Consider the following 27,615-nt stretch of genomic DNA (forward strand, 5'->3'; position numbering starts at 1 on the left):
TGATAATCAAAAATTAACTGTCGGACTTCCTTGGTGATCCAATGGTTAAGAATTTGCCTTCCCATGCAGGGGGTGTGGGTTGGATTTCGGTGAGGGAGCTAAGATCCTACATGCCTCATGGCCAAAAAACCAAAACGTAAAGCAGAAGTAATATTGTAACAAATTCAGTAAAGACTTTCAAAATGATTCACAACAGAAAAAAGCTTTAAAAAAATGCTGTCAAGCTCTACGTGATCTGATTTCTGTTCATCTCTACAACTTCATGTTATATCCTCTTTTTTGTATTCACACTGCTCTGCTTGCCATTCCTAAACTATTCAAAGCTTTTTGCTACCTCAAGCTTTTATCCTTGCTATATTTTTCTTCCTTGGAAGCTTTTCCCCTGATATTTGTATGATTCTTTTTCTTCTTTCTCTCATTTTGAATTATCACCTCTCTATGGAGATCTTTCCTGGTCACTTTGTATAAAATACTGGTTCCTTCTCTATACTCCATCATTCTTTATCCCTTTACTTTTTTTTCTTCATAGAACTTTTTACTACCTAACACTGTGTTATATATTTATGTATTTTTTGTCTCTCTCATCAACTTGAATGTAAGGTTTATGATGGTAGGGACTTGATCTATTTGGTGTTATATCTCTAATGCTTAGAACTTTGCTTAGCACACTGTAGGTATTCAATTATTTATTAAATGAATGAGTAAGTATAATTACATAATATAAATGAAATACCTGCATGAACTAAAATTTATTTTTAAAATCACTTACCTCTTTTGTATGTTTTTTTTAATTAGTTTATTTATCTATTTTTTTGACTTTACAATGTTGTATTTGTTTTGCCATACATTGACATGAATCCACCATGGGATGGGGAGGGAGGTGGGAGGGGGGTTCTGGAAGTGGAAAACATGTACATTGTTTTTGCAAGTAGTTTTTCTGATATTTCTAGCAATGGCATGACAATACTGATACTGCAAAGCATAGGGAAAAAATTCTATGAAATATATCTTAGTTAAATAATGGGTATATCTATTAATAGATTCATACATACATAGACTTTCTGAAAGAATCATGGATTTTAAGAATATATACAGAGGTTTGATCTTTTCAGTTGCCATATTTCACAAAGGACATTACTACTACTAGTAATAATTAAGCTGATGATTATACTAACATTATAGTTACCAGTAATTGAGAGTGTACTATGTACTGGGCTCTTTTGCATTCATTATTCATTATTGTATTACAACAATCCCACAAGATGAATTTAATAACTTCATTTTACAAATATGGAAACTAAGCCTATGAAATTCACATAAGTGCTCAAAGCTAGTAGCAGCTGAGGCAAGATTTAGATATAGAGCTGCCTGATTGATCCAAAGCATGCTCTATTTCACACTGAAAATTGTATAGATTTTATAGATTTTGCCTTAATTTTATAGATCTTATAAATCTATGGTGTATCCTGAATTGTGTCAGTTAAGTTATACTTAAATATTTTAAGATACCTAACCAATTGTTTTTAGGATCACAGTTCCTATTTTATAGTAATCATGATTGAGTGTAATGTAGCATTAATTACTGTACCTGTAATAAAGCAAGGTATTATGTCAGTATTTGCAGTGAATTTGAAGCAATTAAAGAGCATGCATTAAAAGTTCCTGAGACAACAGAGGAAATGATGGAGCTTATATCTTATGTAGAAAAAGCCCGAACTGTAGGAATTCAGGAGTTAGTTTCACGAATCAAGGTAGGAGTTTTTTAATTTACATATTTTAAAATATTTTTTTTATTGTGAAATATGGTACACATATTGAAAATGAATAAAACAAAGTTATAAAGTGAATACCTATGTTGCCACCACGCAGGTGAAGAAATAGGATGTTCCCAGCACCCTAGAAATCCTTTGCATATGACTTTCTGACCATAATTGCCTCCCTTTCTCCACCTCCTAGAGGTGTCAACCTGGTTTCTACAGTAATCATTTTTTTCCTTTAGTTCCTCCATATGTGCATCCTTAACAAAGGTTTAAAAAATATCTTCTTTTATAGTTTCTACATTTAGTAGTACATATGCTCATGCCTTCCCCAACACAAGGTTATGTACCTATTCACCTATATTATACTCTAATTTTTGTTTAAAAATGTGAAATGCAGGGGCCTCCCCGGTCAGCCAGTGGTATACGGACTTGCTGTACACAGGAGACTAACACAACATTATAAATCAACTATACTCCAATAAAAATTAATTTTTATTATGATTGGATGTTGAATTTTATTTTTTGCATCTATTGGTATGGTCTTATGCATTTTCTCCTTTAATCTATTAATACAACTAGTTACATGAATCAGGTTTTATTGGGTTAATTTCTATGTGCAATATAATACATACATAATGCATTCTGAACATTATATTTATTATATACATATACATCCTATGTGTATCTCAAACAAAAACTCTTAAATTAGCCTTTGAATCTGTATTTCAGTTCTTAAAAATTACAGCACTGTGTACAGATCAATGCAAGTTATAAGGGGTAAAGATATTTAATGTCTTATTCAGGTAAATCTATTGGTTTTAAAGAATTTTTTTTTTTTTGCCAGTCACTCCTAAACTCTTTCTGGACAATTGCTATATGCTAATTGTAGGCAAAAGAAGTGCTACTGTTATTGAATATGCGAAACAAGATAAAAGGTGTTAAAATCTTTGTCACCAAAGATTCAAAAGTTAAATACATAAGAATAAAACTGTAATATCCTTAAAAAAAAACAAAACAGGGTTGCTGGAAAAAAGCCACATATTTGATCACCATTGTCAGTCATATACATGGATAATCAAGTACTTTTATCTTAAGTCAATTGCGAGTGAAAACTATTAAAAAGTTTTAATTTTGGTGTGTGTTTGTGTGTGTGTTAGTCCTTCAGTCGTGTCCGACTCTTTGAGACCCCATGGATGGTAGCTTGCCAGGCTCCTCTGTCCTGTATTCCCTAGGCAAGAATACTGGAGTGGGTTGCCATTCCCTTCTTCAGGGGATCTTCCCAATCCAGGGATCAAACCTGGATCTCCTGCACTGCAGGCAGATTCTTTACCATCTGAGCCACCAGGGAGCAGACTAAATGCTCTTACTGTAAAAGTCTTCAGTTGGGTGCTGTGAAGCCAGATAAATAATCCTATAGTTACTGAAATACCCATGTGATTTGGGTGATATGAAATATCAGTTAATAATCTGACTCAGATTGAAATTTGAAAAAGTATTAGAAATTGTTGTTGTTTTTCTTTTTCATAATCCTTTAGGGCTTCCCTTGTGGCTCAGCTGGTAAAAAATCCTGCAGTGCGGGAGACCTGGATTCGATCCCTGGGTAGGGAAGATCCCCTGGAGAAAGGAATGGCTACCCACTCCAGTATTCTGGCCTAGAGAATTCCAGGACTGTATAGACCATGGGGTCGCAATGAGTCAGACACGACTGAGTGGCTTTCACTTTCATTCACTTAGATTTTCTACATGGTTTAATATATCTGGAGTTTCTTCTGTAGGAATCCAAACGCCGGATGAGTTACTTTTTAGATGTATTTCTATTTCCTCCAGAAGACTTAGCTTTAAATTCAACTGTCCTTATGTGGCCTTGGAAAATTAATCCTGTCTTTGATGAAAATGATGAGGTAAATATATTTTTCCTTAGGTATTTTTGTATTCTGGTATTTTAAGTACAATGTTCATTTAATTTTCATAATACTTGCCATCTACTTTTTTTTGACATATACACACTGCTATGTTTATTTATTCATTTTTGGCCGCATGTGGGCTTTCTCTAGTTGCAGAGAGTGGGGGCTGCTTTACAGTTGTGGTGGCTTCTCCTTGGGTGGCTTCTCTTGCTGTGGAGCACAGTCTGTAGGGCTCACAGGCTTCAGTAGTTGTGGCACAGGATTAGTTGCTCTGAGGCGTGCAGAATCTTCCCAGACCAGGGATCAAACCCATATGTCCTGGCAGGTAAACTCCCATCCACTGTGCCACCAGGGCAGTCCCTTGCTATCTACTTTTAAAAAGTAACTTCATGTGTCAGGATGAGTTTGGGATTAGCAACATTTATGGCCCTGCAGGCTTAAGACAGGCTTAACCCACAATGTTTTAAAAAGTGGGACTGACATTAAAAAGTTAGAACTATTATCAAATTAATAGTAGGGGGGTTCCTGGTCATCCAGTGGCTAGGGCTTCATGCTCCCAATGCAGGGGACCCTGGTTTGATCCCTGTCCAAGGAGCTAGATCCCACATGCCATAACTAAGAGTTCTCAAGCTACAACCAAGAAGTTTGCATGCCCCAATGAAGATCCCTTGAGCCACAATGAGGACCTAGCACAGCCAAAATAAATAAATTTTAAAAAAAGAAATTACTAAAAGAATAATAATCATAAGCACTGTGCTCAGTACTTTCCATTTATTAAATCATTTAATACTGACAAAAATCCCAGGTGCTCCTATTTCCCCCATTTTATAGCTGAGAAAAATGTGTCTCAGAGAAGTTAAGTAACTTTCCCAGGAGGAAGTAGCAGATTCAAGATTTTATATAATACTGAATATACTTCAGATTTTGAAAAAGTCCTAATGTAAGCTAGTGTTTCCTAAATTGGAAAGTGAAATGGTATAATAATGAAAAGCATGGACTTCAGCCAGATAATCCAGAGTTCTAATCCAGATTTTGACTTTCATGATCTTGTGACATGGGATATGCCTCTTAACCTCTATATGTTTAAATTTCTTCATCTTTGAAATGAGGATATAATACTTGTGGTAATGTAGGTAAAGTGTTTAATAATTCTTGATATAACAAGTGCTCAATATGTGGTAGGTTTTATTATTTTCCCAGAATCTGTTAAACAGTTAAAATATCTATTTAAAATGAGAATTATTATGGTCACTTTGGAGATACAGAAAATTTTTTCCGTGTAATTTATTTCTTTTCCTTTTATATCAGTCAATGTTTTATTTTTATACAATGTTTTACTTTGCTGATGGATTTTGTTACTGTATACAAAGCATTCAGATTTCTCATTTGATCATTCTTTGCTTTGTAGCAAAATAATTAACATGATTAAATTGTTTTCTTTTAAAGCTCATTGAGAATGCTAAACATAGAAAAGAAAATGAACTAATAGCAAAGAGAGAGAAACTGATTTTGGAAGTAGAAAAGGAATCACGGCGCATGGAAGAGTTTGCAGAATTTGCAGAATTGGACCGCATGCAGCAGGTCTGGTGAATATAGACAGTAGCTGTGGCAGGCTGGTAGATAAGTATAGGACATGTTTGTATAGGGTTTCCCAGGTGGCTCTAGTGGTAAAGAACCTGCCTGGCCAAGGCAGGAGACATAAGAGACACGGGTTTGATCCCTGGGTCGGAAAGATCCTCTGGAGGAAGGCATGGCAACCCACTCCAGTCTACTTGCCTGGAGAATCTCATGGACAGAGGAGCCTGGTAGGGTACAGTCCACAGGGTCGCTAAGAGTCAAACATGACTGAGGCAACTTAGCACGCTAGCAGGCATGTTTGTATAATATAGACAAGCATGTGCTTACTAAGGCAAAAAGGGGCCTGACTTGTAGGCCTGGAACTGCTGCTAATTATGTAATCTTTTTTGTGGGTTAGTTTTCTTTTTGTTAAGTAGACACAGCTATATTTTGCTTTCTGTCATAGTATTGCTGTGAAGTTGATATATGAAGCTGCTGTATATATATATGCAAGGACATAGCCTATGAAGTATTGTTTAATCTTATTTTTGTAACATTACTTGGGTATTGAAATAAAAAATGCTTTGCTTTCAGTATGTGACAGATGTAAGACAACTACAAAAACGTATTCAGGAATCTGAAGAAGCAGTTCAGTTTATTAATAAAGAAGAGGAACTTTTCAAATGGGAACTGACAAAATATCCTGAACTGGATAAATTAAAAGTTAACATTGAGCCCTATCAGAAGTTTTTTAATTTAGTTTTGAAGTGGCAACGAACAGAAAAACGGTAATTTCTGGTAATGTAATACACAGTTTAGCAAAGATATAAAAAGATTTATAAAACGTACATTGATTTTTATTGCTGTTGTTGTTGACTAAGTGTTTAAAAGTAGGACTTACCTGTCCATTTGATAGAAGAACCAAATATCATATAGGAGAAGCGTCAAATGTTGCTAGGGTACCACCTAACCTTAATCTTATTAATATAATATCTAATTAAGTCTCATTTAGGTTTTCCAGATTTGATTCCATTTTTAATGCAGTTAGTTGATTTGACTCATGCTTAACACCAAAAATTAGAAGTATGGAGTCAAATCAGCATTTTATTTGTGTACCATTAGCTGTCCATTGACAATCTGATTCATGTTTTAGCACATGCAGCATAGCTCAAGTGGTAGATTTAGTATTATCTCTGTCATCAGCTCTGTGTGACTGAGAAAAACTGTTTAACTGCTCTTGCTCTTAGTTGTTTTTATTACAACATGAAGGACCTAGCCTAAGGCCTCTTAACATACCAAAAGTCTCTGAGTTTAATATTATTTTTTCTTTCAGGTGGATGGATGGAGGGTTTTTGGACCTTAATGGGGAAGCCATGGAAACTGATATAGAGGAATTTTCCCGGGAAATTTTTAAGACTCTGAAATTTTTCCAAACAAAGCAAAAGAAGGAATTACAAGAAAAAAGAAAAGCAGCAAAAAGACGATCTCTGGAAGAAGAGAAACTTGAAGAAGAACCAAAAGAGAATCCTACCATTACTATGTGCACTACAGTAATGGAGCAGATAAAAGTTTTTAAGGTACGAACACATTTAATAACATTTTAGAAAGCCCTGCTGGAACTGTTTGCAGCAAGTGCTAATGAAGAGAAATGGAAAAACTGGAAAGCAAAATCAAAGCTGAATCCAGAAAACTTGATCTATTTCTAAATACATGCTTCATTCTGTCCTGAGGAAGTCATCATAATCAGTCCCTTCACAGAACATGCTAGAACATGCTTGACAAACAGAAAAGACTATAATGACCAAGTACAATGATATGAAGAGGATAAAAAAATTACCGAATAAACAAGTTAGCCTCTACTATGAGCAGCAGCGCAGAATACCAGTTACCTGAGAAAGCTTTGAAGTCATACTACCTAGGTTTATATCACAATTCTGTGCTTAGTAATGGCAACATGCCACTTGTGTAAGATATTTAACCTCTCATGTCTCAGTCACTTCATTCATAAAGAGAGGATAATAACAGTTTTTGTGGCAGTAAATAATGCATCAACTTCCCAAGGCAGTAGTGGCAGTGGTTCTAGTCTAGTGGCAGTTCCACGTTTCCACTGTCAGCATGCTAAGAGTGCAAACTGTCATGGGATCTTCATCATTGTTCCAGTCTATGTCTAGCACTCTCAGAGATTCTGTGAGCTGCCTGAAAAAAATTTTAAGCTACTTAAAATTATTTTTAATATTTAATAAATATACATGGCTTAAAAATATAAAAAAGATACACCTGAACAATCTCCTTGCTATGTTATTACTTTCTTTTGTATATTTGAGTTTTTTTAACACATATAATAATATGAATATATTTTCTAAACCTCCTATCTTTTTACATAAAATTAGCATACTGTATGTATTATTTTCCCCATTGTTTTGGTTAATTTATCTTAGAGATCTTTTCTTGTTGTATATAGAGTTTTTTCATTATTTTTTACACCTATAAATATTATATATTGGTGTAAAAATTTCTAAGTATGAAGTGGGAACTGCAAGGTAAATTGCCGAAGAGTAAATTTCAGGTTCAAGTTTATAGTTGAATAACCTTCTGTATGGGTTTCACCAATATATATTTGCACCAACCTTGACAACAGAGTGTCATCATACTTGGATTTTTGGTAATCTACTAGTAGAATTTCATTTTTCTTATTACATAAAGTGTTAAGCATAAATTAATATATTTAAGAAATTTTGTATTTCTTTGCTTGTGAACTATTTGGTCTTATCATTGTCCATTTTTTTATTTAATAGTTGGTCTTTTTCTTACTGATTTCCAAGACATAATCAGTTCTGGTGGAGAAGGCAATGGCACCCCACTCCAGAACTCTTGCCTGGAAAATCCCATGGACGGAGGAGCCTGAGACTACAGTCCATGGGGTTGCTAAGAGTCGGACACGACTGAGCGACTTCACTTTCACTTTTCCCTTTCATGCACTGGAGAAGGAAATGGCAACCCACTCCAGTGTTCTTGCCTGGAAAATCCTAGGGACGGCGGAGCCTGATGGGCTGCCATCTATGGGGTTGCACAGAGTCGGACACGACTGAAGCGACTTAGCAGCAATCAGTTCTGGAAACAGGACTAGGAAGATTAGGCTTTGTATGTTAATATTTTATTGAGGATTTTTGAGATTATATTCAGGAGAGATGTTGGTCTTAATTTTCTTGCAATATCTTTGTCAGATTTTGTTATCAGGATTATGTTGACCTTATGAAACAAATGGGAAATTCTATCTCTATTTTCCAAAAGACATTTGAATAAAATTGTCATTATTTCTTTTAAAAATATTTTAGAGAAACATTTGCCAGTGATATCACTGACTTGGAACTTCATGGGAAGGATTTTGAAAGCAGCTTTATTTTTTCAAATAGATATAGCAATATTCAGGTTTTGTGTTAATTTTGTGTCAGTTTTAGTAAATTGTAATTTTCAAGGAATTCTTCCATTTTTGAAAACTGTTAAATTTATTGCCATAAAGTTGCTCATAATATTTATTTATTATCTTTTAATGTTTCTGGAATCTTTAGGAGTAACTCCTTTTTCATTCCAAATATTAGTAATTTTTATTTTCTCTCTTTTTTCTTCAGTTAGAGATTTAGTTATAGTTTACTGTTAGCATTTAAGCCTTTGGTCATGTTTTAAATTTATCCAGATTATATTCCTCTTTTCCTTTCTTATCAGCAACATCCATTATTCCTGTCTTCATAGCAGTGTACCATCATAATCTCCGAAAGTCATCTTGAGATGGAAGATAAATTGTTCCATACCACTAGTAGTATCAATAATTTTTTTCCCTGCTATTTTCTTTATTTTTGGCTGGGGCACATGTGATCTTAGTTCTTAAACCAGGAATCAAACTCGTGCTCCCTGTTGTCACTAGGACTTCTAATACTATACTGAATAAAAATGGTTAGAGTAAGCAACTTTGTCTTGTTCCTGAATGTAGAGGAAATATTTTCAGCTCTTCACCATTGAGTTGGATAATAGCTGTGGGCTTGTCATGTATGGTCTTTAATATATTGAGGTATGATCCCTCTATACTCACTTTGTTGAGAGGGTCTTTTTTTTTTTTTTATTATAAATGGATATTGAATTTTGTCAAAAGCTTTTTCTGTATCTATTGAGATGGTCATATGATTTTTATTCTTTAATGTGGTTAAAATTGATTACTTTGCAGATATTGAATCATCCATGTATCCCTGGGATAAATCTCAGGATCATGATGTATGATTCTTTTAATTAATTGTTGAATTTAGTTTGTTAATATTTTGTTGAGGATTTTTGCATCTATGTTCATCAGTGATGTTTGCCTGTAATTTTCTTTTTGTGTGTTGTCTTTCGTTTTGGTATCCAGGTGGTACTGGTCTTGTAGAAAGAATTTGGAAGCATTCCTTTCTCTGCAATTTTTTGGAATAGTTTCAGGAAAAGTGTTAACCCGTCTTTAACTGTTGGGCAGAATTCACCTGTGAAACCATCTGGCCTGGGCTTTTCTTTGTTAGGCATTTTTTATTACTAATGCAATTTCATTACTGATAGTCTGTTTATATTTTCTATTTCTTCCTTATTCAGTCTTGGAAGATTTTACATTTCTAGGAATTTATTAACTTTTTCTAGGTTGTCTATTTTATGGTGTATAATTGTTTGCAGTAGTTTCTTATGATCCTTTGTATTTCTGTGGTGTCAGCTGCAACCTCTCTTTCACTTCTGATTTTATTTATTTGGGCTCTCTTTTTTTTTTCTTAATGAGTCTCATTAAAGGTTTATCAATTTTATCTTTTAAAAGAACTAGCTCTTAGCTTCTATTGATCTTTTTCTTTTTTCTTTTTAGTTTCTATTATATTTATTTCCACTCTGGTCTTCATTATTTTCTTCCTTCTACTCTCTTTGGGTTTTGTTTGTTCTTCTTTTCCTAGTTCCTTCAGGTTAAGGTTAGACTGAGAATTTTCTTATTTCCCTAGGTGGACTTGTTTGCTGTAAAATTTCCTCTTAGACCTGCTTTTACTGTGTCCCATAGATTTTTGAATATTGTATTTTCATTTTTAACTGTCTCATGGTATTTTAAAATTTCCTGTTTGAGGTTTTCAGTGACACATTGACTCTCTCTTTTTGTGGTAACTGTTACATGGTTTTGGTTTGTAGTTACTGGGAGGTTCATTTATAACAACCTATTATAAAAGTCTATTTTAAGTGGATGATTTCTCAAGTTTGAATACCTTACATTTTTAATAACCTCCCCAAATGTTTTATCCTTTTTACATCTGTTAATTTTTGCCTTAACTGCTTTTGCAGATAGAGATGATTTTTACTACTTTTGTCTTTTAACTCTCCTCCTAGCTTTATGAGAGGTTAATTAACTACTTTTTCTCCAGGTTTGCCTTTACCAGTGAGATTTTTCCTTTGTTTATTTATACTTGTTATTTCTTTTAACATTTGTTGTAAGATCTGTTTGGTGGTGATAAACTCTTTTAGCTTTTTGGTTGTCTGTGGAAGTATTTGTCTCTTCTTCAGAGATAAAGATAGATCTGAAAAATAACCTTGCCAGGTGAAGTTTTCTTGGTTGTAGTTTTTTCCTTTCATCATTCTGAATATACTGTTCCACTTCCTTCTGCAGAGTTCCTGCTGAAAAGTCTACTTAGGGTCTTACAGGAGTTCCCGTGTATAATACGTAACTAGTTGTTTTTCTCTTGCTGCTTTTAAGATTCTCTCTTTATCTTTAATTCTCATCATTTTAATTATGATGTGTCTTGGTATGGACCTGTTTGGGTTCATCTTGTTTGAGATTCTCTGTGCTTCCTAGAGGAGGGTATTTATTTCCTTCTCTAGGTTAGGGAAGTTTTCACCTAATATTTCCTCAAAGAAGTCTCTCTTCTTTTCTCTCAATTTTCTCCTCTGGGGCCCCTATAACATGAAAGTGAGTGCACTTGAGGTTGTCTCAGAAGTCTCTTAAACTATCGTTGTTTATTAAAATCCTTTTTTTCTTTTTTCCTGCTTAGCTTGGGTGATGTCTGCTACTCCGTCTTCCAGATCACTGATCTGTCCTTCTGTATTACCCTATCTACTGTTGATACTTTCTAGCATATTTTTCATTTCTAAGTTAATATATTCTTCAGCTCTGATTGGTTCTTCTTTATATTTTCTAACTCTTAGTTGAAATTCTGTGTTTGTCCATTCTTCTTCCGAGTTCATTGAGCATCTGTATATTACCTTGAACTCTATATTGAGTAGATTGCTTGTTTGCATTTAATATAGTTCTTTTTCTGAGGTTTTGTCTTGTTCCTTTCTTTGGAACATATTCCTCTTGTCTCCTCATTTTGCCTAATTCCCTGTTGTCACATTTGTATATTGAATAGGACTGTTAGGTCTCTTGATCTTGGAGAGGTGACATTATATAGGAGACATCCTATATGGCCCAGCAGCATGCTCCGTTCTGGTCACTAGACCTGTCTGCTCCAGGGGTGTCTCCTATTCATACCACATGCTTCCTTATGTTGTGGAAGGGCTAACTGTTGAGGGTATAAGTGGGGCTAGCTAGCCCTTGGCCTGTCTGGCTGAAGTGCTGTGACTCATACAGTTGTTGTCAGTGCCCTGTTGGGCATGGCATTTCCTGGTGAGGCTGCTGTGCGGCTGGGCAGTGCACCAGCTTCAGGCTCATTGTGGGTGGGGCAGCCTCTCTCTGTGTTTGACTGTGTAGCCTGGTGGTGCACAGTTGTTAGGGGCCCTCCAACGGCCAGGGCAAGCCCCCAGCACTAACAGGCTAGAGGGAGAATTCCTAAATGGCACTTGCTGGTGATCCTCACAATGTCTGCCACCAGCATCTCTGTCCCCAGGGCAAGTCCCAGAGGTCTCCTGCCTCTCTGATAGGCTCTCCAAAATCAGCAAGTGGGTCTGACACAGGTGCCTCTCAAACTTCTGCCTCTTTGCTGGGACTTGGACCATATGAGCTTCTGCCTGTACCCTTTAAGAGCATAGTCTTTGTTTCATATAATCCCTCTGTCTCTCCTGAATGGAAGCCCCACTGGCTTTCAAAGCCAAACATTCTGGAGGCTTGTCTTCCCAGTGCAATACCTCCAGGCAGGAGAGGCCAAAGTGGGTCTTAGACCCCATGCTCCTTGGAGAGGGACTCTGCAGTTGTAATGTTCTTTTCATTCGTGTGTCACTGACCTCAGGGTTTGGTTTCTGACTAGAGTGCATCTCCATCCCTTCTACCTATTTCATTGTCATTCCTTCTTTGCCCATCGGAGGAGGTGAGTTCAGGGTCTTCCTATGCTGCCATCTTGATCCCACTCCTCGTCCATAGCTTTTAATTATTGATATTACCTCAGTGGCGGAGAGACTCAGTCCAGTGTTGATGAGAAGTATTATGGGTGTGCTTATGTTGTTCCTGATGGTAAAGGAAATGTTTTAATATCAGTATCATAAGTGAAGAATTAAGTGTTTTTGTTGAGTAATTTTTTTTTCCAAGTGGTTGTATTTTCGTATTTTGGTGCAGGCTTTTATCCCATTTATGTTATGTATGTGTATGTATAGCTATATATTATGTTATACTACATATTTCTCCATATAATTATAGAATAAACATGACTTTGTATTTCTATAATACTGTGATAGTTTTAATTATTGTAGTTCTAGCATATACTTTAATATCTTATAGAACATTTACCACCACCCCTCCTTTTTTCACTCTTACAGTTTTCTTGGCTATTTCTACACATTCATTTGTGCAGATGAACTTTAGAATAATTTTGTTAGTTTCTCTCCCCTCCTAAATCTCACTCTTTAAATATTAAATGGACTCATTAAATATATTATATAATTTCAAGTGTATGTGTATGAAAGTCAAGAGAGTGACCCATTATTGTTTCTATTTTCATCATTAGGATTACATCCCTACTGTCTCTATCCTTTGCAATCCAGGAATGAGAGCACGTCATTGGAAGCAGTTATCAGAAATTGTCGGCTATGACTTAACTCCAGACTCTGGAACTACACTGAAGAAAGTTTTAAAATTAAACCTTGCACCATACTTGGACAAATTTGAAGTGATAAGTGCAGGTGCAAGCAAGGTAAATATGCAGATCACCTGAAATACCTTATTTGATGAGTTTGTTAAATAATCATAGTTTTAGTTGTGGTTGAATGTATAGTTTGGGATAGCAGTGGGAGAAGCTGGGGAAAAGTAGTAGAAGGCCACTCGTGTTTTTCCCCCACAAAGTCTGTACTTCTGTATGATTCCCTTGTCCTGAATCCAGAGTAGAAATGGTTCCTTTGACCTCTTCTTAATTCTGCCACATTCTGATATGCTTGGATGATATGCTAGCCTTGATATGTATTTTTTTCCATTAAGAACGGAAATGGATGAATGTGTATGTGGCATGTGATGTGTATGTATTCTAGGCAGAGTAAGTATGGCCCTGTAGTCTTCTTGAATACACTGAAAACATCTTCAGACTGTAGACTGCAAAAAGGCACCTCAGGGAAAATCCAGAAGGTCTTTCATTCTGTTGTCTGTTTCGATACTGACAGCTTTGAAAACAAGTGAATTTTTAAAAACTACATTGTCATTCACCATAGGAATTTTATAGTTATTTAAAACCTGTTCTAACTTAAAGAGAGTTGCAGAATATCTTACAAAAATGCACCAAATGCTTACTGAATTCACTAGGGAAAGTCTGTACATACAGTAAATAAGATTCCTTATTCATCATCCCATTCTTTCTTTTTTTTCCTGTTTAGGAATTTTCATTAGAGAAAGCCATGCATACAATGATGGGAACTTGGGATGATATTGCTTTTCATATTAGTTTATATCGTGATACTGGAGTGTGTATTCTTTCTTCAGTAGATGAGATTCAGGCTCTCCTTGATGATCAAATTATAAAAACTCAGACAATGAGAGGCTCACCGTTCATCAAACCATTTGAAAAGGAGATCAAGGTTTGTTAAATATGATAATCAACTCCTGGTCATTTATAAAGATTGCAATTTATTACATATTTACTCTTGTGGGAATAAGTAAATTTGTTGGATAGCTTTGTTAAAATATAGGAACAGATATCTACCTTAAAATTAATGTGAAAATATATAGAACAGATGAGACATTAACTCTAATGATTTTGAAAAGAACAAATGATGTTTTATTAAGAAAAATAACAATGACAGTGATAGATTTGGAAGGAAAACAGTTGGTATTATTTAATCTAACTTTAGATAGCCTAGGTCCCGTTTCATAGTATATTCTTGTAACTTATAGTGAAGTTCTATATACTATATATTTGAGAACAACTAGCTTGAGAATCCTTTAGAATAATTAAAGAATTATTTTCCACTTAAGAAAAACAAGTGATATTTGAGACTAAGATTATTTAATGTCATATCCTTATAGTTGATGTGGGTAAATATAGAAAGCAAATTAATTATAATAACTAGGAGCTTTCATCTCAGTATTCTAAGTGGAGACTATATATATAAAGTGGAGAAAAGATCAACAACAACTGGATTTTCTCCCTAGTATTTATTGACTTCTAATTATGTGCCGGATACTACTCTAGGAGCTTTACATTTATTAACTCATTAATCTTCAGAGCTGGCAACCAGGATAGGCACATTATTATCAGTATTCATAGAAAAGGAAACCAAGGATAGAAAATTTACCCAAGTTCACACAGCTAATAAAGGAGAAAGCTGAAATTCAAAATAAAGCAGTCTGGTTTTAATTTAAGCATAGTGTTTTTATGGGGCACCTTAGCTTTGACTATTTGGAGAAGACAAAGAGTTGTGTTCTTCTAAAAGGACAAAACGCTGCACATCTTCCCTTGAGTCAGGCCAACTTAACCCTTTCCTGATAAGATGTCTTTTGCAAGTACTTCTTTGACAAGGGAAAATTTATAAGTCAAATTTGAAAGCTCTCTTAGAGGTTTTCAAACAAAAATGTGAGGCCAATCTAGTGATATATAGGATCTCAGGCCATAGATTTAAGAATCAAAGAGAGATTATATGCATGATCCTTGGCTAAGGAAATATCTAACGGATTCTTGGAGATGTGTGGTAATAAGATTCCCTCCTCCAAATTGTGTTGATGTAGAGCAAATTGTGTTGACATTTTTCAACGTGGCAGTAATGACATTTTGGGGTAAATAATTCTTTGTTGTGGGAGTTGTCTTGTATTTAGCAGCATCCATGACCTTTGTCCACTTGATATAAGTAGAACCCTCACCCCACTAGTTGTGACAAATGAAAATGCCTCCAGACATTGTGAAATGTCCTTTGGGGTGAGGACAAAATAGCCCCTAGTTGATAACCACTGGTGTGGGGCAGGATATATTCCTGAATGCTTTTTAAACTTGAGACAGTTCACCTAGGGATTAGGAAATTCATCTAAATAACTATAGTCATTTGCAGTTGTGAGTTTCAATGATTTAGGAAAACTTCAGACCTCCTAGTTTTTCAAAGCCAGTGTGAGACACCCACAAGTGACTTTGAGCTGTTTTGCACTGATTCAAAAATAACGGTGAATTTAAAATGCATAGCCTTTGTTATAATTTATACGTTTCCTTTAATAAATGGAATTCAGTATAATATGCTTTCCATTAAGGCTTGGGAGGACCGTTTGATTCGAATACAAGAAACGATTGATGAATGGTTAAAGGTACAAGCTCAGTGGCTATACTTGGAGCCCATTTTTTGCTCTGAGGATATCATGCAACAGATGCCAGAAGAAGGGCGTCAGTTTCAGACAGTAGACAGACACTGGAGGGATATCATGAAGTTTTGTGCGAAAGATCCAAAGGTGAAGCATTTGTTTTCTCTCTTTCAAATAAAAGGGAACTTTTATTTCTGGCTATTACAAAAAGCATTTCACTTTTTTTTCTAACTACAGAAATAAAACCTACTCATTGTATACAAACTGGAAAGCTCAGGAAAATAAAAGGAAGCATAAATAATTTTACTTTTCAGTTCTTAACATACACTATTCATAACCCTTTAGTATGTGTAGTGGAGCTGCTTGAAATGTTCATTTAACTTACTTGGCTTCTAGAATGTATACTCCATGCTTCCTCTTGTAAAGTAAACAGTAAAGGGGGACTTCCCTGATGGTCCAGGGGCTAGGACTCCATCCTTCCGATGCAGGGGGCCTGAGTTCGATCCCAGGTCAAGGAACTAGATCCCACATGCCACAACTAAGACCCAGTACAGCCAAATAAATAAATAAAAATAAATATTCAGAAAAAAAATAGTAAAATAAAATGAAGAAAGCCAGAGGGTGGGTGAGAGAGAGGGAAAGAGAGAGAGAGAATGAATATGAATGAATATGAGTCATGCAGGTGATTCACCTGACATTCTCCTCAGTGACTCTGTATGCTTGGGGTGATGGGAAAAAGAGTCAGCAGTTCTCTCAGTTGGTCTCACTTGCTATGTGTCTCTCCTAGTGAGTATAGCACCCTGTTGAACGTGATTTTAATGTTGAAAGGCAGACTATGTATTTTTCATACACATAGATATATATGCACTTTTTAAAAAAATCTGGTACTCAACCTAATAAATAACAATTTATTTCAATGCTGGATGAAAAAGTAGCTGTGCTGGACTGTTGAGAATCAATAGTACTAAAATTTATGTTTGAAAGACTTCCCTTACATGTTGATTTTAGAACCTTTCTAAAACATTATTTCTTAGAGAACTGAAATCAGAAGTTTTTTTTTTTTTTTCTACAAAGGACGACATGGTAAATATTTTAGGCTTTATGAGACTTACTGTGTTTTTTATAACTACTCAATTCTGCTATTGTAGCAAGAAAGCAGCCAAAGACAAAATGTAACTGAATGGATGTGTCCATGCAATAATGTAACTGTTTATGGACACTGACATTTTCATGTGCCATGAGATGGTTTTCCTCTTTTAATTTATTGAACTTTTTAAAAGTATAAAAGTAGATTGTTTATAATTGACAGTTGTAAGTGTAAAAATTAAATCACAAACAAAACTAGTATATTCTTCCCATATCATTCAAAAGAATACAGGAAAAATGAAAATATGTATGACAATCTTAATTTCTCATTTACAACTATCAACTTTGGGTAAGAATACTTAAGATTTACTGAATTTTAATAGTTTTACATTATGAAAAACTTCCTGACAATTTTCGTAAGTCTTTTGACATCTTAACATTTTTGACATATAAGTTAATGTTGAGATCTTATCATTATATCTGGTATATAAGTTCTGACCTGAATGAATGGGCCTCTTTTAGGTTCTCGCTGCTACTTCTTTAACAGGTCTACTGGAAAAATTGCAGAACTGCAACGAACTTTTGGAGAAAATTATGAAAGGCCTTAACGCGTATCTTGAAAAAAAGCGACTTTTCTTCCCTCGGTATGACGAATAATCAACTGTGCTATCATTAAAGCATTTTCTGAGGTGTAATGAATTATAACTAAAGCTTTTGTGTTTGAATGATTTTCCCTAGTTTTTTCTTCTTATCTAATGATGAAATGCTAGAGATTCTGTCAGAGACCAAAGATCCACTTCGAGTTCAGCCTCACTTGAAAAAATGCTTTGAAGGCATCGCTAAATTGGAGTTCCTTCCCAGTTTGGATATTAAGGCCATGTATAGCTCTGAAGGTGAACGAGTGCAGCTGATTGCGCTGATTCCCACATCTGCAGCTCGAGGTGCTGTGGAAAAGTGGCTCATTCAAGTAGAAGATTTGATGCTTCGAAGTATTCACGATGTGATCGCTGCAGCCAGACTGGTGTGTTTCCTAGAATTTAATGTATATCCTATATTCTGTAAATGCTTTTTATTTTTTTAGGAAATTTTTGAATGAGTATCAGTAAATTAACACTTAAGGGTCTTACTCTTTTAAGCCATTTATTATTATTTTTTTACTCTTTGTTCCTAACATTATATTAAAGTAGTAATAGTAGTAAGAATTGATAATGTGCGATTAAGTGCTCCAAAAAAAAAAAAAAAAAGATGCTGTGAGAAAGAATAATAAGGTGTATCTAATTTGGAGGGGAGAAGGTAGGTTGCTAGTGATAGACTCTTAGAGAAAGTAAAATTGAAACCAAGACCCAAGGAGTAAGTAGGAATTAACCAAATAGAGAGCAAATGGAAAACCATCTAGGGTATCCTGTGTGAAGGCCCTGGGGTCAGAAAGAATCTCAGACATGGGTGTTAAATGCATGATCTGGTTTACTTATTGCTGTTTACACTCAAGCAATTACTTAAAAACTCATAATGAGATAAACATTAAAGGAGGATCTATAATATTTGAGAGAAATATAACACTAGGCACTACATGTACCTCACTTAGGCTAATTCAATTAACCTGATCTTGAATGATAATAAATTTCAGTATATTTCTTCCTCTAGGACCACAAAGGATCAGTTGTGTAGTAAAAATATTTTAAAAGGCATTGCAGGGTCTTCCCTTGTGGGTCAGTGGCTAAGACTCTGAGCTCCTAGTGCAGGGGGCCTGGGTTTAATCCCTGGTCAGGGAACTAGATCCCACATGCAGTCTTATAAGCTGCAACTTAAGTCTGGCTCAGCCAAATAAATATATGTTTAAAAAAAAAAAAAGGCATTGCAGCCTTATATCCAGCAATTCACTTTGAGTAAGAATCCTTTTTCCTTCACCAAGAGCCCTATTAGAATCATCTTGCAATGTCTATTCTGTTCATTTTCAAAGTTCCTGCAGATGAATCTTGACTTTTTCTGTCCAGTTTCTATGATTCCAAACAAGTTAAATCACAAAGGAAAGAATCAGCATTATCCATGAAAGCACTTCCTTAATCCATGTAGAAATTTACCTTCTGTGTACCTAGCAATGGCTCATCCATTCTTTGAAACTTAGCCTTCTTTGAAACCTAGGTTAGTTTGTCATTTGCATTTATTAATAAATATTTATAAATATTATTATAAATATTATAAATGTTTGATATTTTAGAAATGTCATGGAGTTCCCTAGTGTGGTTCAGACAGTAAAGAATAACCTGGGTTCGATCCCTGGGGCGGGAAGATTCCCTGGAGAAGGGAATGGCTACCCTCTCCAGTATTCTTGCCTGGAGAATTCCATGGACAGAGAAGCCTAGCCGGCTACAGTCTGTAGGATTGCAAAGAGTCAGACAAGACTGAGCAACTAACACTTTCACTTTTTTCATAAATATTACTAAAAATGCATTTTAATAATTAATATTTGTATCCTTATGCTTCCCTTGTGGCTCAGCTGGTAAAGAATCCAGCTGCAGTGAAGGATACCTGGGTTCAGTCCCTGGGTTGGGAAGATCCCCTGGAGGAGGAAATAGCAACCCACTCCAAAAGTCTGGCCTGGAGAATTCCATGGTCTGTGTAGTCCATGGGGTCACAAAGAGTCAGACACAACTGAGAGACTTCACTTTCACTTTCATCCTTATGCTTAGCATTCTTATATCGAAGATGGTCTCATTGTATTAAAAATATAGTTTCCAAGGAATTCCCTGGTGGTCCAGAGGTTAGAACTTTGTGCTTTCATTGCAGTTCTCTGGGTTCAATCCTTGGTCAAGGAACTAAGATCCCACAAGCTATGCAACACAGTCAATAAATAGATAAATATGTGTATACACATGGGTATAAAGTCTGTTGTTGTCAAACTTATACTTTGCTCTGCATTTGTTTCTTTTTTTTCAGTTTTTAATTTGGTTTTGTTATCATTTACTTTTGAAACAAGTTATTTTAAAAATTTTATGTACTTTTACTTTTTAATTGGTGGAAAATTGCCTTAAAATGTGTTGGTTTGTGCTGTATGACAACATGAGTCATAATTATATTTATATCTCCTTCCTCTTGAGCCTCCCTCCCCTCCTCCCATCCCACTGCTCTAGGTAATCACAGAGCACCAGGCGGCAACAAGTTATTTTTAAAAAGGCTACCCCTCCAGTAAATCCATTTAAATGCATTTTGAACATAAAAAATTTTAGAAGAAGTGAAAGTATACTTTGAACTCATAACATAGATTGTTCAATTGTGTATCACTGAACAAATATATAATTGTTCAGATTATATACAATGGTCATACAAGTTTTTAGAAAAACTATGGATAATAATACAAGGGTTCTAGCTACTAAGTCAGTCTAGCTACAAGATGGTGTAGTCTTCTTTTCAGTTAAATCTTGGCATCAATATACAGAAATTGTTAGACTGACTTCTTTTTTAACTTTAATAAACCCTCATATCTCATTATAATAGAAGTAATGTGTATATTATGTAGAAAAGTGAAAACTCCCCACAGCAAAGAAACATAAAAATCTTATGGAAAATAGCTTCCCAAAGAATCAACAATCAGATCCATCCAGAGATAATTGATTATTGACATATGGGTGCTCATTTTTCTATTCTTTTATCAATAAACAAATATTTAAAAAATATGACTTGTAAAAAAATTTCAGATCTTTTAAATAGTCATCTAAAATTTTTCATGAATATATTCTAGCCTACAAATGTAACCAATATCATACTTACTTATTGTTAATCATTAAGCTTTTTCCTCTTGTCACCTTTTAAACTTAGAAATACACTTTAATTATTCAGGCTTATCCAGAATCTGCGAGAAGAGACTGGGTTCGAGAGTGGCCTGGCCAAGTTGTACTTTGTGTTTCTCAAATGTTCTGGACCTCTGAGACACAGGAAGTTATAAGTGATGGAACAAAGGTAAAGCATTATTTTAAATAACGTTCTTTTCTACATGCTATTTTTTTTTTTTTAGTTAGCTTATTTATCATTTTCAAGGGCAATCTTCCCCTACTTTCTACATGTAGTATTAAAATTGCACAATTATTTAAAAATTTGTTCTTAATTTTTATTATGCATAGACAAAAGTTACTATGTTCTAGAATTCAGTTTTATACTGAGCTATATTGTGAAGTCAGAATCATTTTGTTAAAGAGTAAATGTATAAAATGCACACTTTTGTTACTATATAACATTAGTTTAATTGCTTTTTTATTTTGTAGGGATTAAAGAAATACTATAAGGAACTTCAGAATCAACTAAATGATATTGTGGAGCTGGTAAGAGGAAAACTATCAAAGCAGACCAGGATTACTCTGGGGGCTTTGGTTACTATCGATGTCCATGCTAGAGATGTGGTCATGGACATGATTGATATGGGTATGTGACTTTTTTTTAATATTGAAGATAAAATATTGATAGTTTCTAGAAACAAGAACTTACACTATATGTCTTTTTCTCTCTCAGCAGAATTTATTTTATCTGATCTTTTCTATAAATTAGAAAATGTGAATTATTTTAATATTAATACTGTTGTAAAAGATGATAAAATATCTAGTTTTCAAATTATTTCCATTTCAGGATTATGTGTCTTGTTTTACTTTATTCCTTCCAGGTGTCTCACATGATACAGATTTCCAGTGGCTTGCTCAGCTTCGATATTATTGGGAATATGATAATACTCGAGTTCGTATCATTAATTGCAATGTAAAATATGCTTATGAATATCTTGGTAATTCACCTCGACTTGTCATTACTCCTCTAACTGACAGGTGTTACAGAACATTGGTATGTGTTTAAATTATTTTAATTTACACATTATAGATTACTATTTGGTTTGGTGTCATATTTTCTTGTCCAAATTTAACATGGCTATCCGCATTTCATTCTCTTATCTGTATAGTTGACGATAGCTCTCCTTTCCTAATCCCAAATTCCTTTTATGTGAAGTTATAATAATGAATATTTACTTCCGAGTGCTTTAGTAGAATATGAGTGTGTTTGAATTCTAATGTTTGAAAGTCAGAAAAAGGAAGGTATTGGAGATTTAAAGAAAAAGCCAGAGCTTCAGAAAATGGCATCAGTTTTTTTCAGTGGAGTTCTGGGAGAGATGACAGGAAGATGAAGGAAGTACATTTGAGCCTTAGAACTCCAGGTTAGTGTTGTTGAGTAGGAAAGGGAGAGCTGAAGTGTAAGCAGGTGGTGCTGAAGGCTGTCCTTCTTGGGAAGCTATGGAAGATAAAGCCAAGACTACAAAACAAACAAACAAAACACCTCTGGGAATAGGGTTGTAAGATAAATACAAGACTTTTAGGTTAATTTGAATTTCAAATGAGTGAAAAATTTGTTAGTAGAAGTATGTCCTGATTATTACATGGGCATACTTATACTAACAGATTATCCATTGTTTATCTGATTTTCAAATTTAACTGGGCATCCTGTATTTTTATTTGCTAAATCTGGCAACCCTATCTGGGCATTAAGGAGGAGCCTCAGGAAACAACCTAGAGGGCAGGATGGGGTGGGAGGTGGGAGGGAGGTTCAAGAGGGAAGGGACGTATGTATACCTATGACTGATTCATGTTGGTGTATGGCAGAAACCAACAAAATATTGTAAAGCAATTATCCTTCAATTAAAAAAAAAAAAAAAGAAACACCAATCCACTTGTACTAAGCAAGTTAAAGTGTCTTTGAGTTCTCGGTAAGCTGAGATAAAACAGGGATTATTGGGCAAATGATTGTCTAGGGAATGTTCTCAGTAAAAGCCTATAAGAAAATGAAGAAAGCGGAGGGGGAAGCTAAGCAAGGATGTGGTTTCTGTGGATGTACGGCCTAGCCTGATCTCACGGGTAGCTTTGGAGCATGAATGACATCACAGACATACTTCACTTTAAGGCAGAGAGGTCTAACTTTTCTATCCCTTTATTGTCACTGGCTGTGGGTCCCTCCTGAGGCTAGGGGTGTGAAAAAGCTTTCAGCTGTTTATGAATGAGGGAGCTCCTGCCTGAGGGCAAATCTCAGGAGACAAGGACAGTTATGAGCTATTTGTAGATGACACCCACAGCAATCGGAAGGATGGAAGCAATGACCAGTAAAAGAATCTGAGTAAGATTGTAGTGCATCTATGATAAAATGTTTCACCAAATCCTCTTTTTCAAGAAGCTACTTGAAGGCCAGACCATGTCTGTCTTGTCCTTTACTCTAGTGATGGACAAGTACATAAGTTACTCCCTAGGATTTGTTGAGTATATGAATCTAAAGCTGCTGTGTCCTATCTCAGAGCTCACTGAAGTGAGCTGTGAATATTTGTAAGGTGGACCCTAGCAACTTTGAGGTATAAAATCAAAATCACATTAAACACTTGTATACAACACTAAACACTGGAAAAATCTCCTACTGTAGTTAATATCCATAATAAAGGGAACACATTTATAAGCATTTTTTGGAAATTTTTATAAAGAAAGGAGAGACTGAGGTTTCTAGCAGTCACATTAATGGACATTAACAGTATAGCATTTACTACAAATTTATGATGGGTAAAGTATCATTGATATTGCATTTATTTAATAAGCTGTCTCTGTTATTTGATTTTAGTAAATGTGAAAATATTTAAGGTTTTCATAGGCCTATTCATTATTTTTAAAAATATTTAGTTTCTTATAGCAGTTTTAGGTTCACGGAAAATTAAGCAGAAGGAACAGAGAGTTCCCGCATACTCCCTGCGCCGCCATATATACAGTGTTGGCCCTTTAACCCTATTTTATCTAAAAGCAGTTAACTTTCACAAACTCTCATAGTGTTTTTCATGAAACAAACTTCATAGTTAGAGAGAGTTGACTGTAACTTGTATGCTTCTAAAAATTTCCAGCCATTGTTATAGTCGCTGTGTGGACTCAGAAAGAATTCAGATACTGCTGATGTTACTCTTAAGGAACTTAAAAACTAATGGGGGGGGGGATGTACTTAGTTAACTGTAATGTAAGTATTATTGAGCTATGTAAGTGTTATTGAACTGCGTTCATTTGCCTAACTCATCACAGCAAGCCAAACGCTGAAATGCTGAGGTTTGCAGCAGAGAAAGTGTTTATTCACAGAGCAGCCGAGCAAGGAGACAGGAAAACAACTTTGATCTCCCTCCTTGAAGGTGAAGGGCTCAGGATATTCATGGGATAAAGCTGAGGTATGGGAAGCATGAGGAGGCTGTTGTCGCTCTGCTCGCATGCAGCCAGGCCACAGGCTTTTTCATAGGAGCAAAGCTCAGAAAAGAGCGGAGTTAGCTTGCTCTGAGGGTGGAGTTTTTGGCCTCTGACATCAAAAGATCACTGAGCTGAAACTTGCCCCTGTCCAGATGGAGGATCAGTGGTCTTAACCCTCTTAATCAGCTCAAGCTTGATTTGACACAGAAGACTCCAGATTTGTAAAAAACAACTTGGGCAACCACCCCAGTGCCCAGGCTATGCTTGGAGGATATGCCAGCTTATATAAAAACAATAAAAGTGGAGTTCAATAGGCAAAGGCAGGTCACAGTTTACCATGCATCAATGGATAACTGGTAACTACTCTGGGTTTCACAATAAAGGTGATACTACTAGTAAGAGAAATACAGAGCAGTGCTATGGGGATGGAGAAAATGAAGAACATACCAGAGTGGAATGCAACAGCCAGGGTGAATTACAGACAAAAGTATATAGTAGGGCATCTCTTTATTTTCCCACTAATGGGCCTCCATGTATTACCCTCAGTTTTTGGTGTTTTCTCTCTGTGTAGCTAGCTATCAAGATTGTCATAATTGGTCTCTACAACCATTTCTGTAAGCACTTTTTTTTTTTTAATGACGTGTTATTTTTAATGTTTATTTCTTTATTTTTGGTGTGCTATACAGCCTTTTTCTCCAGTTGGGGCAAGTGGGGGCTACTCTCTAGTTGCGGCTCACGAGCTTCCCACTGGCGTTGGCTTCTCTTGTTGCAGAGCAGAGGCTCAAGGGCATTCAGGCTTCAGAAGCTGAGGCTCCCGAGCTCTAGAACACAGGCTATAGATGTGGTGTGTGGGCTTACTTGCTCCAAAGCATGCAGAATCTTCCCAGATCAGGAATCGCCCCCGTGCCTCCTGGATTGGCAGGCAGATTCTTTACTGTTGAGCCACCAGGGAAGCCCTCCATAACCACTTATAATTAAACTTTTCTGATCAAATGTTAACACTTCAAGGCTGGATTCTCTTTGTTTTTAAAAAGGCAAATGGAATATATATGAAGTATTAGACGATAAGGAGATTTTCATACATTTTAATTTTTTTTAGATCCTTTCAGTTCAGTTCAGTTCAGTCGCTCAGTCATGTCCGACTCTTTGCGACCCCGTTCACCACAGCACGCCAGTCCTCCCTGTCCATCACCAACTCCCTGAGTCCACCCAAATCCATGTCCATTGAGTCGGTGATGCCATCCAGTCATCTCATCCTCTGTTGTCCCCTTCTCCTCCTGCCCTCAATCTTTCCCAGCATCAGGGTCTTTTCCAATGAGTCAGCTCTTCGCATCAGGTGGCCAAAGTATTGGAGTTTCAGCTTCAATATCAGTCCTTCCAATGAACACCCAGGACTGATCTCCTTTGGGATGGACTGGTTGGATCTCCTTGCAGTCCAAGGGACTCTCCAGAGTCTTCTCCAACACCACAGTTCATAAGCATCAATTCTTCCGCATTCAGCTTTCTTTATAGTCCAACTCTCACATCCATACATGACTACTGGAAAAACCATAGCCTTGACTAGATGGACCTTTGTTGACAGACTAATGTCTCTGCTTTTTAATATGCTGTCTAGGTTGGTCATAACTTTCCTTCCAAGGAGTAAGCGTCTTTTAATTTGATGGCTGTAATCACCATCTGCAGTGATTTTGGAGCCCAGAAAAATAAAGTCAGCCACTGTTTCCCCATTTATTTGCCATGAAGTGATGGGACTGGATGCCATGATCTTAGTTTTCTGAACGTTGAGCTTTAAGCCAACTTTTTCACTCTCCTCTTTCAGTTTCATCAAGAGGCTCTTTAGTTCCTCTTCATTTTCTGCCATAAGGGTGGTGTCATCTGCATATCTGAGGTTATTGATATTTCTCCCGGCAATCTTGATTCCACCTTGTGCTTCCTCCAGCCCAGCATTTCTCATGATGTACTCTGCATATAGGTTAAATAAGCAGGGTGACAATATATAGTCTTGATACACTCCTTTCCCGATTTGGAGCCAGTCTGTTGTTCCATGTCCAGTTCTAACTGTTGCTTCCTGACCTGCATACAGGTTTGTCAAGAGGCAGGTCAGGTGGTCTGGTATTCCCATCTCTTTCAGAATTTTCCACAGTTTATTGTGACCCACACAGTCAAAGGCTTTGGCATAGTCAATAAATAAGAAATAGACATTTTTCTGCAACTCTCTTGCTTTTTCGATGATCCAAAGAATGTTGGCAATTTGATCTCTGGTTCCTCTGCCTTTTCTAAAACCAGCTTGAACACCTGGAAGTTCACAGTTCACGTATTGCTGAAGCCTGGCTTGGAGAATTTTGAGCATTACTTTACGAGCGTGTGAGATGAGTGCAATTGTGTAGTAGTTTGAGCATTGCCTTTCTTAGGGATTGGAATGAAAACTGACCTTTTCCACTCCTGTGGCCACTGCTGAGTTTTTCAAATATGCTGTCATATTGACTGCAGCACTTTCACAGCATCATCTTTTAGGATTTGAAATAGCTTAACTGGAATTCCATCACCTCCACTAGCTTTGTTCATAGTGATGCTTCCTAAGGCCCACTTGACTTTACATTCCAGGATGTCTGGCTCTAGGTGAGTGTGAGTGATCACACCATCGTGATTATCTGAGTTGTGAAGATCTTTTTTGTACAGTTCTTCTGTGTATTCTTGCCACCTCTTCTTAATATCTTCTGCTTCTGTTAGGTCCATACCATTTCTGTCCTTTATTGAGCCCATCTTTGCATGACCGCTTTTTCTTGGTCCAGCTACAGAAATGAGTTCTAAGAAATCAACGATGTATGTAATTGCATTACTGTCTCTGAAGCTACAAATAAGACTGAGTCCATTTTATTAATATAAGCAATTGTCCTATTATAGAGTTGTTTGTTTTCAGTTAAGCATGGATTTCTTTTCACATTTATTTTTCTGTTCAGATAGGTGCCTTCTATTTAAACCTTGGAGGTGCTCCAGAAGGGCCAGCAGGCACAGGAAAAACGGAAACCACCAAGGACTTGGCTAAAGCTCTTGCTGTACAGTGCGTGGTATTCAACTGTTCAGATGGGCTAGATTATCTAGCAATGGGAAAGGTAAAGTTACATATTAAATATTACAAGTAGTTTATAGTTAGGTCTAACTGGATAAGCTGAAGCAAATTCATATTTAAAACGCTGATTGTGGTTTATGTGTTATTTGAACTCTTTTTTTTTAATGGGTAAAGGCATTGTTTTTATCCCTTTGGGCTTTTTATTGAGCTTAACTTTCAATTTGACTTAAAAGCTTCCCAGGTTTCTCACACAGTAAAGAATCTTCCTGAAATGTGGGAGACCAGAGTTCGATCCCTGGGTCGGGAAGAGCCCCTGGAGATGGAA

The 27,615-nt window shown here is 36.0% G+C and overlaps 1 protein-coding gene across 5 annotated transcripts in view; it reads left to right on the top strand.

Annotated features, from left to right (window-relative positions):
- The window catches only part of DNAH12 (dynein axonemal heavy chain 12), a 188,842-nt gene that overhangs the window by 37,637 nt on the left and 123,590 nt on the right, over positions 1-27,615 (top strand). For 2 of the 5 annotated variants that reach the window (XR_014063987.1, XR_014063984.1), the window contains exons 13-17: positions 1,616-1,751; positions 3,536-3,661; positions 5,111-5,250; positions 5,816-6,009; positions 6,555-6,690. Coding sequence is in view for 1 of the 5 variants with exons in the window: in XM_081524814.1 (XP_081380940.1) it covers positions 1,616-1,751; positions 3,536-3,661; positions 5,111-5,245; positions 5,816-6,009; positions 6,555-6,798; positions 13,141-13,326; positions 13,997-14,197; positions 15,855-16,049; positions 17,511-17,632; positions 17,727-18,009; positions 20,826-20,945; positions 21,248-21,404; positions 21,640-21,812; positions 27,181-27,333 (2,425 nt within the window). In the remaining 4 variants the exon portion in view is untranslated. Of the gene's footprint in view, positions 1-1,615; positions 1,752-3,535; positions 3,662-5,110; positions 5,251-5,815; positions 6,010-6,554; positions 6,799-13,140; positions 13,327-13,996; positions 14,198-15,854; positions 16,050-17,510; positions 17,633-17,726; positions 18,010-20,825; positions 20,946-21,247; positions 21,405-21,639; positions 21,813-27,180; positions 27,334-27,615 lie in introns of those variants that run through there. The other 3 variants (XR_014063983.1, XM_081524814.1, XR_014063985.1) reach the window with 3 other exon arrangements.

Source organism: Giraffa tippelskirchi, chromosome 9, assembly GCF_054371585.1.
Source record: "Giraffa tippelskirchi isolate mGirTip1 chromosome 9, T2T-mGirTip1v1.2.pri, whole genome shotgun sequence".
NCBI classification, from domain to species: Eukaryota; Metazoa; Chordata; class Mammalia; order Artiodactyla; family Giraffidae; genus Giraffa; species Giraffa tippelskirchi.